This window comes from Branchiostoma lanceolatum, chromosome 9 (genome assembly GCF_035083965.1).
Source record: "Branchiostoma lanceolatum isolate klBraLanc5 chromosome 9, klBraLanc5.hap2, whole genome shotgun sequence".
Classification (NCBI taxonomy): domain Eukaryota; kingdom Metazoa; phylum Chordata; class Leptocardii; order Amphioxiformes; family Branchiostomatidae; genus Branchiostoma; species Branchiostoma lanceolatum.
The window spans coordinates 17,514,381-17,528,274 of record NC_089730.1 but is presented as its reverse complement, the minus strand read 5'-3'; the positions used below and the strand labels follow the sequence as shown (position 1 = coordinate 17,528,274).

The following is a 13,894-nucleotide window of genomic DNA, read 5'->3' as shown; positions in this document are numbered from 1 at the left end:
GGTTTGTTGTTTTTTTGTAAAATCCTGTCATCCGTAATATATACATTATAACTGCATCTACGCAGGCTGATTCCTTCCCAACAAAAGGTAATCTGGCATTGTGCTATGTCTCAACATACATGTATACATCGTTGCATAAGCACAAAGCCAATCTGTGTAGACCAAATATTAGCCTCAAATTCGTTTGGAAATACAACATAATGTCATATAAACGGTTTAATGAAAAAGAAATCCGTGCATTGTTATTAATCATTGATCGGTCAGTAGTGTGCATTTGTAGGAATACAAGAATTCTAACTGTGTCGGTGTCAGTTGGAATTGGCAGGCGTTACAGCATGTTTTAGGCGAATCTAAGGCGAATTACTTCATGTTTTAGATATCTGATAACTTTGACATCAACTTTGGAACTGGCTTGGCAGGGGTGAATTACATGTAGCTCTCATATACCGAGTCATGATCACTAACGAACTGGAAAAACTGGTTGAGCATATTGAGTCACGAACTCATAATGGCCGTATGCAAATGTATCTGATTGACATATCAGTGCCGTTTACAAATAGCCATTCACTAAAGTTGGACTAAACAGCTACCCCCATGGTTACAATGTGTCTTGACAGAAGGTTTATTAGATATCTAAAACATAACTTATGAGTGATTCACCTAAAATATTAATGGTGAATGTAGGCTTAGCTATGCTGAAATTTTAGGTATGAAATGATTCAGTCTATTTTCCAAAACATTTTGATACAGTGCAATCCAAATTTTTCCTATTAGAATTGGAGATTGTCCTCAATTCCAATCTCTACTAGTAGAATCTGGAATTCTCCTAGTAGAGATTGGAATCCCAATATTCGGATCCCGATTCCAATCTCAACTAGTAAAATCCAGAACTCTACTAGTAGAGTTTGAATTGTGTCAAGATGTTTTAGTAGAGATTGGAATTCCAGTCTCTACTAGTAGAGATTGGAATTCCAGTCTCTACACTACCAAAAATGAAAAAGAAAGTTTTTCTTGTTTTTCTTCCACACAGAAAATTGATCGAAAGGTCCCAGGTTCGATTTCCTGCCATTCCCAGCTACACGTTGGACGATAGCTTTTGATGTTAGGAAAAAATTGGGATGAGTTTGAGCACTGAGCATCTTTTTTTGAAACTGAAGGAGTGTTTTCATTTGAATATTTCCAAGAAACTAACTGAAGGAACAAATAATGGATTTCCATGCTATAAGTTGGGGGCATGTTGGCAGCTAACAGAGGTGTACCCTCCACAGAATTGTAACTTAAGTAACCAATCTGCTTTTCTTAGACTGTTCGTAAATTGTTGCACTATTCAAATTTAGTAAAATTAATCCGAAATGTACATGTGAGACAGTACTTTTTTTTTATTTCTTTAATTCAACTGATCTAACAAAAAAAATTAATGTGTATTCATTATTCAGACACGAATATCTACATAGCAGACATAATTGTGGACATTGATTCAATAAAGCTGTAGTGCTGAACAATGGCATCGAATCATGATAAACCAAAGGAATGTATTATAAAATCGAGTTCTGCTGTGCATATTATTCGGTCAAATGGTCACAGCGCCCCCTATCCATTCAAGTAAAAAGTACAACTCTTCGATGACTGTCTCTGGCCTCCAATGGTCCTGCAGGACATTTACTTGGCTTTCTTCTTCATCTTGTCTTGTAGCATAACGTAGCCAAAGAAGGAACCTGGAAAATAATGAGTAGAAAGCTTTGGTTATGTAACGTTAAATTTGATTGAATAAATGTAGTCTACAATTTCTTTGCTTCAATTTCTATTCCACACTTATTCAGTGCACAACAAACTGTACTGCACATTACACAAGATATTAAGAACTTCTTTACACCGGATGTTTCAGAAACTTTTTTCACCACCATGTACAATTATAGTTGAGTTATATATATATTACCAACTCATACCAGCAGAATTTGATGGGCATCACAAGTGTGTTGGGTTCTTTTACTAGACTATAGGTTTGACCCGCGGCTAACGCCTGAAGCTTTGGGCCTCCAGCTTTACATCCCCATCCTAAAGGATGAATGCAACCCTGAACACCATGCCCAAGTAGGTTCAACCTCTTCCCTCTGGATCCACGGAATTCGATTTATATTTCAAAGCAGCAGGATATAGCCAAATGTATAGAATGACAATGTACTAGTATAGCACAAAAATAGCACACTGACACCTGTAGTGTGTCCTTACCTATAGCACTGAGGGCCACAACTCCTGCTACAGTAGGGATGATAACAGCATACGGTCTGGGTAGGAAGTACTGATGAGCAATGTGGTCGTCATCTACAAAAGGCTGCAGAAAAACAAACAAAAAAACTACATGCTAAAACATGGTTTCAAAATTCAGATTAAAAAATGCTTACTTTGACACTGTATTTAGAACTACAGCATGTAGGACAGGGCAGGGTTATAACTTATACACACAGAACTAGGAGAATAAAATATTTTTTCCAGTGACATCATTGCCACAATGCTGATCATATGAACTTGGAAGAGTCGGACTTCTGAATTTTCAATTTTACAATATGTGATATTACATTTAAAAATCAAAGACAAAGATAAAACTTTATAGGGAGTATTTTTTCAAGTCATTCTAATCCCAGAGTTATCAAACTTATCAATTAACGAACTGTTGTGCATACTCACCAGAACAACAGTCCATATGGTGTAGTATGTGAAAATGAGAGCGCTGAGTGCCACCAGCCCCATCCCTACAGCCTGGTCCGATCCCGTCGCCTGGGAACAAAAAAACGAGAAAAAAAATCCCTCTAAATCTAAGTCTAACCAAGGAGGTTTAATATATGGCCATATATACTTGGTAGCCTCCTTGCTCAAACTGAAGAGAGCATACATGGTTTCTTGCTCATATATTTGGAAACCCTATTCTCTGTTTTTTGTCTTAATGTCAAACATCAGACATATTTCGATGTCAACAGTCATTATTCTGCCTGGCACAATTAGAAACATAGAAGTAATAATTGAAATGCCCTTGCATCAAAGGAAGTTGACAGAGGGCTTCCAACTTTTGTCAGTTCTCCCAGCGCATAAAACCTTTTTACTACCCAAAGATCTTGACCAAAGCTAGTCCAAAACATGAGATTTTTTAACCTGAAGTTCTGCTGCAGTACCTTTGAAAGCTGCCGTGGGACCCAGAATCTAATCATTTATTTTTCATTCTGCAATCACCAACCAATACCAAATATCATTAATGTCCATCCATGACTTCTCGAGTTGTCCTGTTTACAGACAGACTGACAGACAGACGCACAAACGAAAACATTACCTTAATCTTAGTGAAGAAATGATGATGATGATGATGATGATGATGAAAAAAAAAAACACATCGTTATCCAGACCTAGCTTGAACTCTTAGATATCTGAAATGTGCATGCTTCAGCGATTAACACATTAGTCTCTCTCTTTCGCAGTCCAGTCTCAGGAGATCTCTTTAAATCCATCGTTTATCTGGTCGCTTTTTTCCTACGTTGCGGTCTTATATATTAGGCGACGCGACGGATTTGACATTTTTAGGCTGCTGATAGAATAAATCTAACGATACGGCAAACATTCGACAATAATCGCTTGGGCGACTTGTTCATCTACATTTTCTGCTTAGCCTGAACTGTTATACTAGTTTCACTTACTTACCATTTTGTTTAAAACTAAGCCTTTTTACACCTCAAAATGAGCCTGGCCACCAGGAAGTTTGTCACGTCGCCAGCTGGTAACCTTTGACCGGTCGCACTTTGACCTTTCAAAATTCCAACATGGCCGCCAACACGAAGGAAAATTTGCGAATTTCGTGGTTTTTATGCTATTTCTTGATATTCCTTACGTTCCAGAGGACGACAGTTCGTGGAGAGATGCAGTGTGTGAAGACGGGTCCATGTAGCTGTGAGATGGCGGACGGGTCCGGCGGGATAGACCTCATAACCCTGGCGGAGGTCGGGGAACCCATGGTGTACGATGAACAGGGCAGGTCAGGAAATCACGAGTTAGAATTCGAACTGGGTAATGTTTCTAGCTTTGTGTCATATGCGAGATTCACGTATCAACGGGTGTCTAAGCTACAGTTAGCAATATTACTAGTACTAAAAATGATGCTTAGTAATTACCTACCAAATACGTATACAGTGCCGTTCTGATGATATTGCACTATATTTAGTCAAGTTCTGCTAAAAAAATCTAAAACAGGAAATTCAAAGAGATAACAAAATGCAGCATCAGTAATCCCTAAGGTGTGCACAGTTCAGATATCCAAGTATTTATGATCACAATGAAACTCACAAACATTAAATGATCTGAAAAAAATATTCACTTTGCACACCGGGTTATCACAAACTAGTCTACTAAACTTAAGTTTAGTAGACTAGTTTGTGATAACCCAGTGTGCATGAGTTCATACCCAAGGTCACTTCAGGGATGTGGGTCACATTTCATTCATTCATTTTAATTAGAATAAATAAAATTAAAGGTACAACAGATAAGAACTGATTTACAACATGGTGATTTGATTTGCGACAAGACACTTTGATTTTTTGTAAATCATGAAACAGGCAATTATCAAGATTTTCAGTAATATTAATACTCTAAAAATGTTATCAAATATGCTATGAATCGTTGTTACTGTAATAATCACAGACTAGTAATTCATGTTAATCAGGTAAAGTACTACTAGTAGAGGGTTAAATATTGGGAGATTCATGTCATTTTGTCATCAGGAACACGCTGTTGTTTCCTCTCTGAACTTTGGGAAGGATGAGCTGATCATGAGAAGGGAAGTCTTGTTGTTTGCATGTGCATGGTCAGCAAGTTCCGTCAGCCACTCAGGATTTGTTTGTATCTGGTAATTTGTTCACAAGTTTTTTTTTTCTACCAACTTATTGTGTTGATTACTAAAGCAGTAAAGCCTAAAGGTGTGAAAAGAGGTGATTGTGCTTTTCTTTCAATTTTAATGAAAATTTAAATGGTCTGGTATCCCTCCTACTTTAGTTCCAGATCGCTAATGTCACCTGCTATGGCTAAAGATTTTAGACCCCTATAAGTAGTATAACAAAGTGAGATAAAAATTTCTCCCTTAGACTATAATAGTTAGAGATATATATTTGCTGTCATAAATCTTTCTGAAAATATGAAGAAATAGCGTACTAAAATAAAGTTGGTGATTTAATCGTATTTACCCTGTCACTGTTGAATGTTGCATACTACTTCTAGTACTGGGAATTGTTTGTGAATCCAATTGTAATGCTTTGTGAAAAAAAAACACACACACATATATATATATATATATATAATAAGCCACCTCACTGTGCATGAGTAGTAGCATTGTGGTCTAAGCCCCAGTAACTTGTAACATCAGCACTTCTATACAAAGGAAGTGTTTGCAGGTTAGGGGCCATAAACTTTTACCTTAGACCACAATGCATTGATCACAATGCATATGCACACTCAATGCTGTGAAGTTGCTTATAACATTGTACCGTAACTGAATACCTTAGCAACAATCCCCTACTCTGTGAGATTAGAACTTCATTCACACTATATATATGATTTGTTTGTTTCTTAGAGACTTGAACTTTTACTCCTTCAACCCGTGTCTGCCGTTTGAGGAGCCAAACGGGATCGATGTCTGTGCGAACGTGGCAGTGTGCATGTACAGAGAGGTGGACGAGGTGGACACTTACTACAACTGTGGGGAACACCTGTACTCAGACTTTGTCTACAACAATGAGACCGGATACTTCGATCTCGTCTATACGGGTATGTACTAAGAAGTAGTTCAGTGTACATCAATGTAACATCAGGTACATCAATGTAACATCAGGTATATGTACACTGAGGTTTAAGTACAGGTCTGGACCTGTACCAGTTCTGTACCTGAACAAGTTGACAGAATGACCCATGGTCTTCAATGATAACAGAAACATGAATAGATAGTAAAATGAATGTTTACTTAGACTTCAGGAATTTTAAGCAGAGAACCCATGCTTTACAAGGATCTCAAATCAAAGATGGTGCTTATTTCAACATGCATAAAAATGTTTTCCTTTTTTTTCAGTGATAAATTTTCATCTTTTTGGTAGAAACAACACATTTTCAGTAGGAAAATGAGTCAAAGGTTTTATAAAAATATGTACTTTAGTGAAATGAAACATGACAGACTACTAGTATTCTGAACTGGAGCTAGAATGTGACAAATACCAGTCTACTTATCGTCTTACAGCTAACTATAATGTTACTCTTAATTGTTTCCTGTCCTTAGGTGGATATGAACTTGGAGACGTACGTCACACCATCATCCATCTCGTGTGCGGCCTTATCTTTGACCTTGACATCCAAGGTTACCAGGAGGAGACCAGGACTGTCGTCATGACGATGGCGACGCCCTGTGCCTGTGTGACAGGTTGTGAAGGGTTCAAAGATCTGAGTGCTGGATCCGTACTGCTCATCATATTCACTGTCTCCCTCGGGTTTTACTTCGCTGCAGGTAGGTTTATGGACTTATAACTTTGTTACATCTCACATTAGTTTAATCATATAATAACACTTGCATACATCAAGTGGAAATTACATTCCAGAATATCCGAATTCTGAATTACAAATATTTGGTGCCCCCGCTGATGGAAATGCGTGCATGGTGGTTTGGCCTTTCTGTTGATTCAGAATCTTTAAGGTTTTGGGTTTAAATGACTAGCAGGTCCAAATGTTGTACCCAAATGGAAAAGGCACCTATTTTCTTACTTGATTGTCCTCAGTTGAAAATGAGTACCTAGCTTCGGTTAGAGACAGCCTCTAGAATGGGATGTAGATAATGAGCTCCCTTGTTTGAGGAGAGCCACACCACGAGCATGTAAAATATCCCACCCCACTTATTGATAAAGTATTACACCTGGTGTGAGTGGTTCACAACCTTAAGTTATAGTCAGCAGTGGTTTTAGTCAAAGTTCTTAATGTAACTTTAAAATTAATGTAAAACTGGTGTGTTGTGTGATTTACCGTTATGAAATGAAAACATTAATGAACTGTCCAACAAATTAGTAAATATTACGTTGCTTCCCAGGTGCATTTTACCTGCACACCGTGAGAGAGAAGCAAGGCTGCGACATGATCCCACACCGCCACATGTGGACCGAGCTCTTCAGCCTCATCAGGGACGGATGCTGCTTTGTTCTGGGGCCTTGTCGGGGAGACAATCCCGACGTGATGTACTCTCAGTACGAGAGACCCTCAGAGTACGAGAGACCAGAGTACGATGGACCTGTGTAACCATGGTGATGGTAACCATGGTGATGTTGGGAAACATGATGATTTTCCCATGGGGACACTAAATTTGCTTATTTTTGCTATAGGAGTCACAATTGTAGTTTCGCAGTACCAGGGGAAAGGAGTCTTTTGCTGTGTTTCAAGTTTGTGGTTGAAAGAATTTTGTAGTCAGGTGGAAATGCAAGGGAAACATTTATTAGTGGTGTCATAATTTTGTGGCAGAGAAGTCGACATGAAACAAATCACTGCAATTATTTTACTGTAGTACCATAATTTTGTAGAAAATGCATAGGGGTGGAAGATCCAGGGGGAAGTTGAACGCACTCCACTACCAGTAGACTAGCGCTCTACTGGGATAGACTTTTAGGCACTAGACTTAAGTAAAAGTAATGAATTGATTATGCAATACAAATATTGTACATTGATCGGTACAAATGTGTAATGTTCTACAGATATGCAAGTGATTAAGGCAAACAGCATAATATGCTAACAGTTACAGTAGCATATCAATTTTTCATTATTATGTAAAGATATGTCTATAGTGTTATAGTGCTAGTATTATAGTGACTATAGAAGATGTTAATGCTATTAAGTACTAGTCTGTCATTTAATTTCAAAATGTCAAAAATTCTAGCCGCCTTTTTGCTGAGGCATGCTGCACTCAACGAAAGTTTTGTGCACAAATGCACCCTTAGCATTGGGGAGGTTAAATGATCATTAAACAATCTACTGAATAGAGTGCTATCTATACTACATTGTAGTAAGACACAATGGTGCCTTTAAAGCAATGCATGTTTTCAATTTAGTAATTCATTTTACAATATTTTTCGCACCTAAATGCAGTTATAGGAAAGTGCAATACAATATGATATTCTTTTCAGTACCTTGTTGTAATATGGTTGCATGTAAAGCTCATTTGTCATGGTATTATCTGAATATAAAAGAAAATTAATACAACAGTTCTGCGACCTCATACCTTTGCTATTATATGATGTTAACATTTACAAAAGTGAGGGTTTTTTTCGTATTACATTTCAGCCAACAGATGTGTCTGCAACTTGCACCGAATTGGGGACGCGTGATTCATTTGGATGCGTACTTTAACCAAGTACATGTAATACGGTATGAGGCCCTGATTGTGTTCACTGTCGGCTTGTTGCGTGTACACATGCATAATATGTATGACATGTACGTGATGTAGTTTCCCTGTATTGTAATCATATGTGTGTACGCTCTGTGTTTATATTGGGAAGAGAAGATTAGATTTTCTCATTTAACAAATTTCTAAGAAAACATCAAAACTTACTTGTATTTGTAAGAGTTAGGGTCATTTCCTACATTTGTACATATGTGTACAGTGTTACTTACAAACAAATGTGTGTGGTCGGGTCTTTAACGCAGCTTGTACCAACTGTGCGGTACGCCTCGATTTAAGGCAGTTAGTTTACTCGTTATGAAAACATGTATAGACACACACACACAGACACACACACAACAACACTACCGGTATCTCCATTCATGGCGGCAAAATGACACAAGCATGTTTTAGTACTACCTGTAATATTTATCTTCACAAAACCAGGGATACAAAAAATTAGGTTCTTCTTGGTGATTACAATCATGGATAACTACTTGTATACAACATTACACAAGGTATCTGGTCACCTGGTAGTACTTTTGTGTAGAAACTTTCTTAAGTTGAAATCGTTACAAACTGAAGCCGTTACAAAGCGTACAATGTCACTGAATGCACTGAGAAATCTATGACGCGTTTCGTTCTCAAAAAACGTCTACCAAAACTCTATCTTTTCAGAGATTTCATGTATACTAACGAATGGCAGATGTTTTTGGCGAGGCCTCGGGAGCGAGCCGAATGGTATACGATTGTTGTTGCGAATGTCTTCTTTTATGGCAACCAAGATTTGCGCAGCAATGAATACAACAACCCCTGCCAGCGGGTGGACAAATAGTATTGTAACGTGTCACACAAAATGAGCGGATTCTACCTTCACTATATCATGATTAATACATGAACATTAGTATCATAATTACATATCATAATCGGACACAAATTAACAGTCATCATCAGTCCGGCACAGTGTGACTAGCACACTGTCATCATTTACATTATTCAGTATTATATATATATCCAATGTATACAACGCGTTGAGGAAATATTATCGTCACGTGGAAGTTTCGCAAGTTATAAAAACTTCCACCAAAAAAGCATCAAATTGTGTAAGGAATTATAAAACATTACAAACACTTGGTTATAAACACTACTCCCAAAATGAGTTATAATCTGTTAATACTTTCTGATGAGAACACACTCGTACACACTGTACTTCTTTTACAAAATGCCTGAAGTTTAAGTTGATTATGTTTCACTTTGTAGTTGTGTGACTATCAAAGTTGGCTTTTTTTCCCACACATTTGTAGCACTGCTACAAATCCTAGCTTTACTGACATGACAGTTGATTGAGAAGTTGGCTAGTGACAATCCAAAAGAATTTCCTTGGTTCTCCTGCTAAAACCAAACCCAAAATGACAAAACTATGCCATCCCCCCCTCCCAAGAAAAAACTACTACATGTGCTATCAACGTAAATGTTACATGATTTGAAAAAGAAACCAAATTAGATATGAACAATCAGGTTGGTAGAACGTAGGATATTGGAGTTTTCATTTTCACAACCCTTAACGTCTCAAACCTGCTTTCATTTTGATGTCCATAACACATTCAAGTTCTTCAGAGCCTCTGATTGGAGCACTGCTTCTCTCCGCTATATGTAGCTCGGAGGAAGAGGTCTGATGGGCATTGAAATGAAAGCAGGTGAGAGACTTTACTGGTTGATTAAAAGAAAACACCAATATCCTAGATTTTGAGCATATTTTACGCTAGCTGGGCAACAAAACAAACCACTTTGAAACACATTTTGAAAAAAAAAAATGTCTTGAATGAAACTATCAATAAACACATTACTGCAATATGTTGCCTGAAAATTGAAATAGAAACAATCTGGAAAGTCTCTGGTGGTTGTGTTGTTTGTTTGTAGTAATTTAGCCTGGGTGCTAACAATGTTAAAGTAGACTTAAACCCTTAGAAGGCTGGCAGCCAGGCTAACAGTACTATAGTAAGTCCACATGGACCAGCTATAAATAAAGCATCATAGGATTAGGCTAGAAAGTATGATCATAGGATTAGGCTAGTTTCCAGTATTCCTAGGCTATTCAACCTTCTTTCACAACTTTATAACCATGGAGAACCAAGCAACTTCATTGGAATGGTCTCTAAATTGTGTACTGTGGGTTCTCATCATTCAACTGCCTAATGTTGGCAACTTCCTACCACAGAACGGATAGAAAACAGACTAGCTTCTATCTAAAATATGCCAAAATACTAGGTTGTACTCTGTCACAGAAAGTAATGCAAACGAGCATCCTCATGTCCAATGCACTGCATGATTTAACCAAGATGTTGTATGTTTTGGATAGGTCCATAAGAAAACAAGAAGGAAAAAGTACAATTTTTTTGAGGATTATCTTGAAAATAAGAATTTAGACCAACAGATTTTAGAATAAAATAGTAACAACAATAGCCAAAGAGACAAGCAATATAGTTGGGAACCAGAAAAAAAGATTTATTTTTTGTAATCATAATTATGATAATGCAATCCCGTTGGACAAGAGGGTTCTCTATTATCATACTTCCAACTCTTGCTGTTTTTCCTGATTATACAACTTGTAAGTCTCGGATTCTACATGTACAATGTTATTATGTACAATGTTTCCATACTAAAATATGCCGTATTAGTAAAGTATTACAACTTGGCATGTTACAGGGATGACAGTGCCGTAAAATACACTACTTAGCAGTTCAAAAATGATGGGCACCTGGAAAGAGAACAACAAAAAACAAAATCTGGCACAAAAACGATAATTCTTTCCCCCATACATTTTGCAAATACAAATTCTTTTTTGTCCACTTTCCACAGAGAACTTCCGTACAGCATTTCTTGCAAGCTCCTATTTTTACACACCTACAGATTTATTTTTACACACTTATCAAAATATACCAACATGTGAAATCATCTTTCAAATGTAACTTCATTTTCAATGGCACAGCCACTCTTCATATTTCCCATTATCCTTTGTGTTAGATATACCTCATTTGCATTTTTCTTTCACCTGTGTTTAATGTAGGAGTCAAAATTACGGCAGAAAAATTATTCTCTTTCTGTAGCCTGCTCGTCTCGGTATTCTGTAGTCTTCACAACTGCCAGGAAACTATCTGTTCTCGAAGATAACTGCTTCAAACGCACCAGCCGATATCCTGCAGAGGGTGGGTGGAAAAATACAAATATTATCAGTACTGCAGTACTGTCAGAATCTGATAGGTGGAGCACCTGAGTTTGTAAAGACGTTTAAGGTCACGTCACAGAACACAGTATTTATCTGCGACCCCCGTCCCCAATATTAGTTCGGGAATTAAGTAGTGCATCACACTGTACTTGAAAAAGCTGTAGTTATGGTTCCGTGTCAAAAACTGGTAGTCTAAGAGGAACATGTCAGTTTTGAGAATGTACGAGTTGGATTATGATACATGTATTTTTTGTTCGGTCGGCTTGAATTCGCACCTGAATATTGTTACTGCCAACTACTGTGCCTTGGCTGCAGTGTGATGACCTCTGCTGGGCGTTCAATCATCATAAGAACAGTTTAGTTTACAGGAATAAGACATTAATATTCCACCCACCTGTTCTTGAGTTCGTGGCTGCTCAGTGCTGTTGTCCCGTCCTTCGCCACAAACAGTCTTAACCCTTCATCATCTGTGGAAAGGTAAATATGAATGTGGTCTGCATTAGAAGATTCTCTTAAGGTAAACAATGTTCCTTGAGGAAGAAGAAAGAGAAGAACTGTTCCTAAAGATGGTGTGATGGAACAGATGCAGTACTGAAAACACCTGATAGGTGGAGCTACTAAGCTGTTGCTGCCATAACACACTTACTTTCAGTGCTCATATTGGCGCTGAAGTCCTGCCATTCAAGAATATGGTTGGAATACAATTTTGTGATGGAAGAGATGGAGTACTGATAACATCTGATAGATGGCGCCTCTAAGCTGTTGCTGGCATAATCCACTTACAGTTACATGTGTACAGTCCGTACTCCAGATTCCAGAATCACTTAGTTAGACTTACTTACAGACAATGTGCTGATAGATGCAGTACAGATTACTCTGCATAGGTGGAGCTACTAAGCTGTTGCTGGCATAATCTACTTACCCTCAGTGCTCATATCAGCGCTGAAGTCCTGCGATTCCAGGATCTGGTTGACAACGTCGTCAGCATCCACTCTGGTGTCGTCCACTCTTCTCTGCTGGTTGGCCTCCTTATGCTTCTGTTGGCAGGAAACAAGATGTTAGTAAGAGTTAGAAACCCTTAAGTACATGTTAACATAATGGCAAACAGGTGTGGCAAACAGGAACAGTCACCTTCCATTGCTAGTATCTACTGCTGACAGCAGAATGAAGCTGCCATGTGTGTGCTTAAGTTATACTGGATGTTGCACTTCCACTTTACTCCTTTTAAAGTGCATTGTGCCATCTCCATCAATATCTAAATATCTTTCATTTTTCCAACATCAAACTGCTCACACTTATACAACCACCAAGAACAAGGAAAGTAAACTGCATACATCTGCATTGACTTGGTGACTTTTGCAACAAGACTGCACGTGTGGCAACCTGCTGAGAATTATCCATGCAAGTAGGTTGAAATAAGCCAACTCACAGTCCCAACTCTTTATCAAAGTTCAAGACCCTAGTGCCTGGTTATTAGGTTTTGGGGAAGTTAAATTTCAGACGTTTTTGTAACATTCTACTGCCTTTCAGCGGGCTACACAGATTCTCAGTGACTTTTATCATTTTTTAAACTTTCTGTCTCTTGCAAAAACGTCTAGACACAAGGGAATTGTCTGCATTTATAGAAAGAATCTGTCTCTGAATATTACTCACAAGAATTGGGCTTAACTAGCATGATGAACTTTGACAGAGACCACTGCATCACGACTGCACATGCCGCTTGGCTCTGTGATATGGCTTATTCAACCTTACACAATGAACTAATTCCACATGTCACCACCGCAAAGACCGAAATCATAAGCGAACTGTGACTTGGTGCATGCTAACAGACCAACAGCCAGCGGAGACAAGCACCACCCATGATGATTGACTGCTGTAATTCTCACAATGTCATGTTGTTGTCTGCACACTGTCAACAGCAGCCGGTCACCTACCCTGCGCACAGGAGCCTTGGGCGTGACCCCTGTCGTCTCCGCGGTTACTGTGTCGCCACTGGCACAGGTCTCTGGAAGACTGCTACTGCTGGAGTACTGGCCTGAACTACTGTGGCTTGGGTTTCTGGGGAGACAAGATACTTGAATTATAAGTATAAAAGATCATTTAAGCATGACAGAAAAAGTAGTGGTCCCAGGACAATTCCTTGAGGAACACTAGCTTAGAGTTACTTTAGCCAGAACCACTGGCAAAGGTCTATGAACAATTGTTTCTGGTGGAGTACTAGCCTGAACTTC

The 13,894-nt window shown here is 38.3% G+C and overlaps 3 protein-coding genes across 5 annotated transcripts in view; 1 reads left to right on the top strand and 2 right to left on the bottom strand.

Moving 5' to 3' along the window:
- Positions 1-1,361: 1,361 nt before the first annotated feature.
- On the bottom strand, positions 1,362-3,800 carry LOC136441522 (dolichol phosphate-mannose biosynthesis regulatory protein-like). The gene is made up of 4 exons (XM_066437859.1): positions 3,688-3,800; positions 2,686-2,775; positions 2,230-2,332; positions 1,362-1,715 (listed from the first exon to the last, which is right to left on the bottom strand). The coding sequence occupies exons 1-4, from the start codon at positions 3,688-3,690 to the stop codon at positions 1,660-1,662; spliced, it is 252 nt and encodes an 83-aa protein (XP_066293956.1). The 5' UTR covers positions 3,691-3,800; the 3' UTR covers positions 1,362-1,659.
- Positions 3,801-3,806: 6 nt separating this feature from the next.
- LOC136441520 (uncharacterized) lies at positions 3,807-9,871 on the top strand. The gene is made up of 4 exons (XM_066437857.1): positions 3,807-4,018; positions 5,606-5,799; positions 6,302-6,526; positions 7,100-9,871. The coding sequence occupies exons 1-4, from the start codon at positions 3,807-3,809 to the stop codon at positions 7,303-7,305; spliced, it is 837 nt and encodes a 278-aa protein (XP_066293954.1). The 3' UTR covers positions 7,306-9,871.
- Positions 8,846-13,894, bottom strand: part of LOC136441518 (EEIG family member 2-like) — a 47,058-nt gene continuing 42,009 nt past the window's right edge. Inside the window, exons 8-11 of one of the 3 annotated variants that reach the window (XM_066437852.1) lie at positions 13,550-13,721; positions 12,586-12,700; positions 12,058-12,130; positions 8,846-11,634 (exon numbers count right to left, since the gene is read on the bottom strand). In XM_066437852.1, coding sequence (XP_066293949.1) covers positions 11,589-11,634; positions 12,058-12,130; positions 12,586-12,700; positions 13,550-13,721 — 406 coding nt within the window. In that variant the 3' untranslated portion in view covers positions 8,846-11,588. The remainder of the gene's footprint in view (positions 11,635-12,057; positions 12,131-12,585; positions 12,701-13,549; positions 13,722-13,894) is intronic. The other 2 variants (XM_066437855.1, XM_066437853.1) reach the window with 2 other exon arrangements.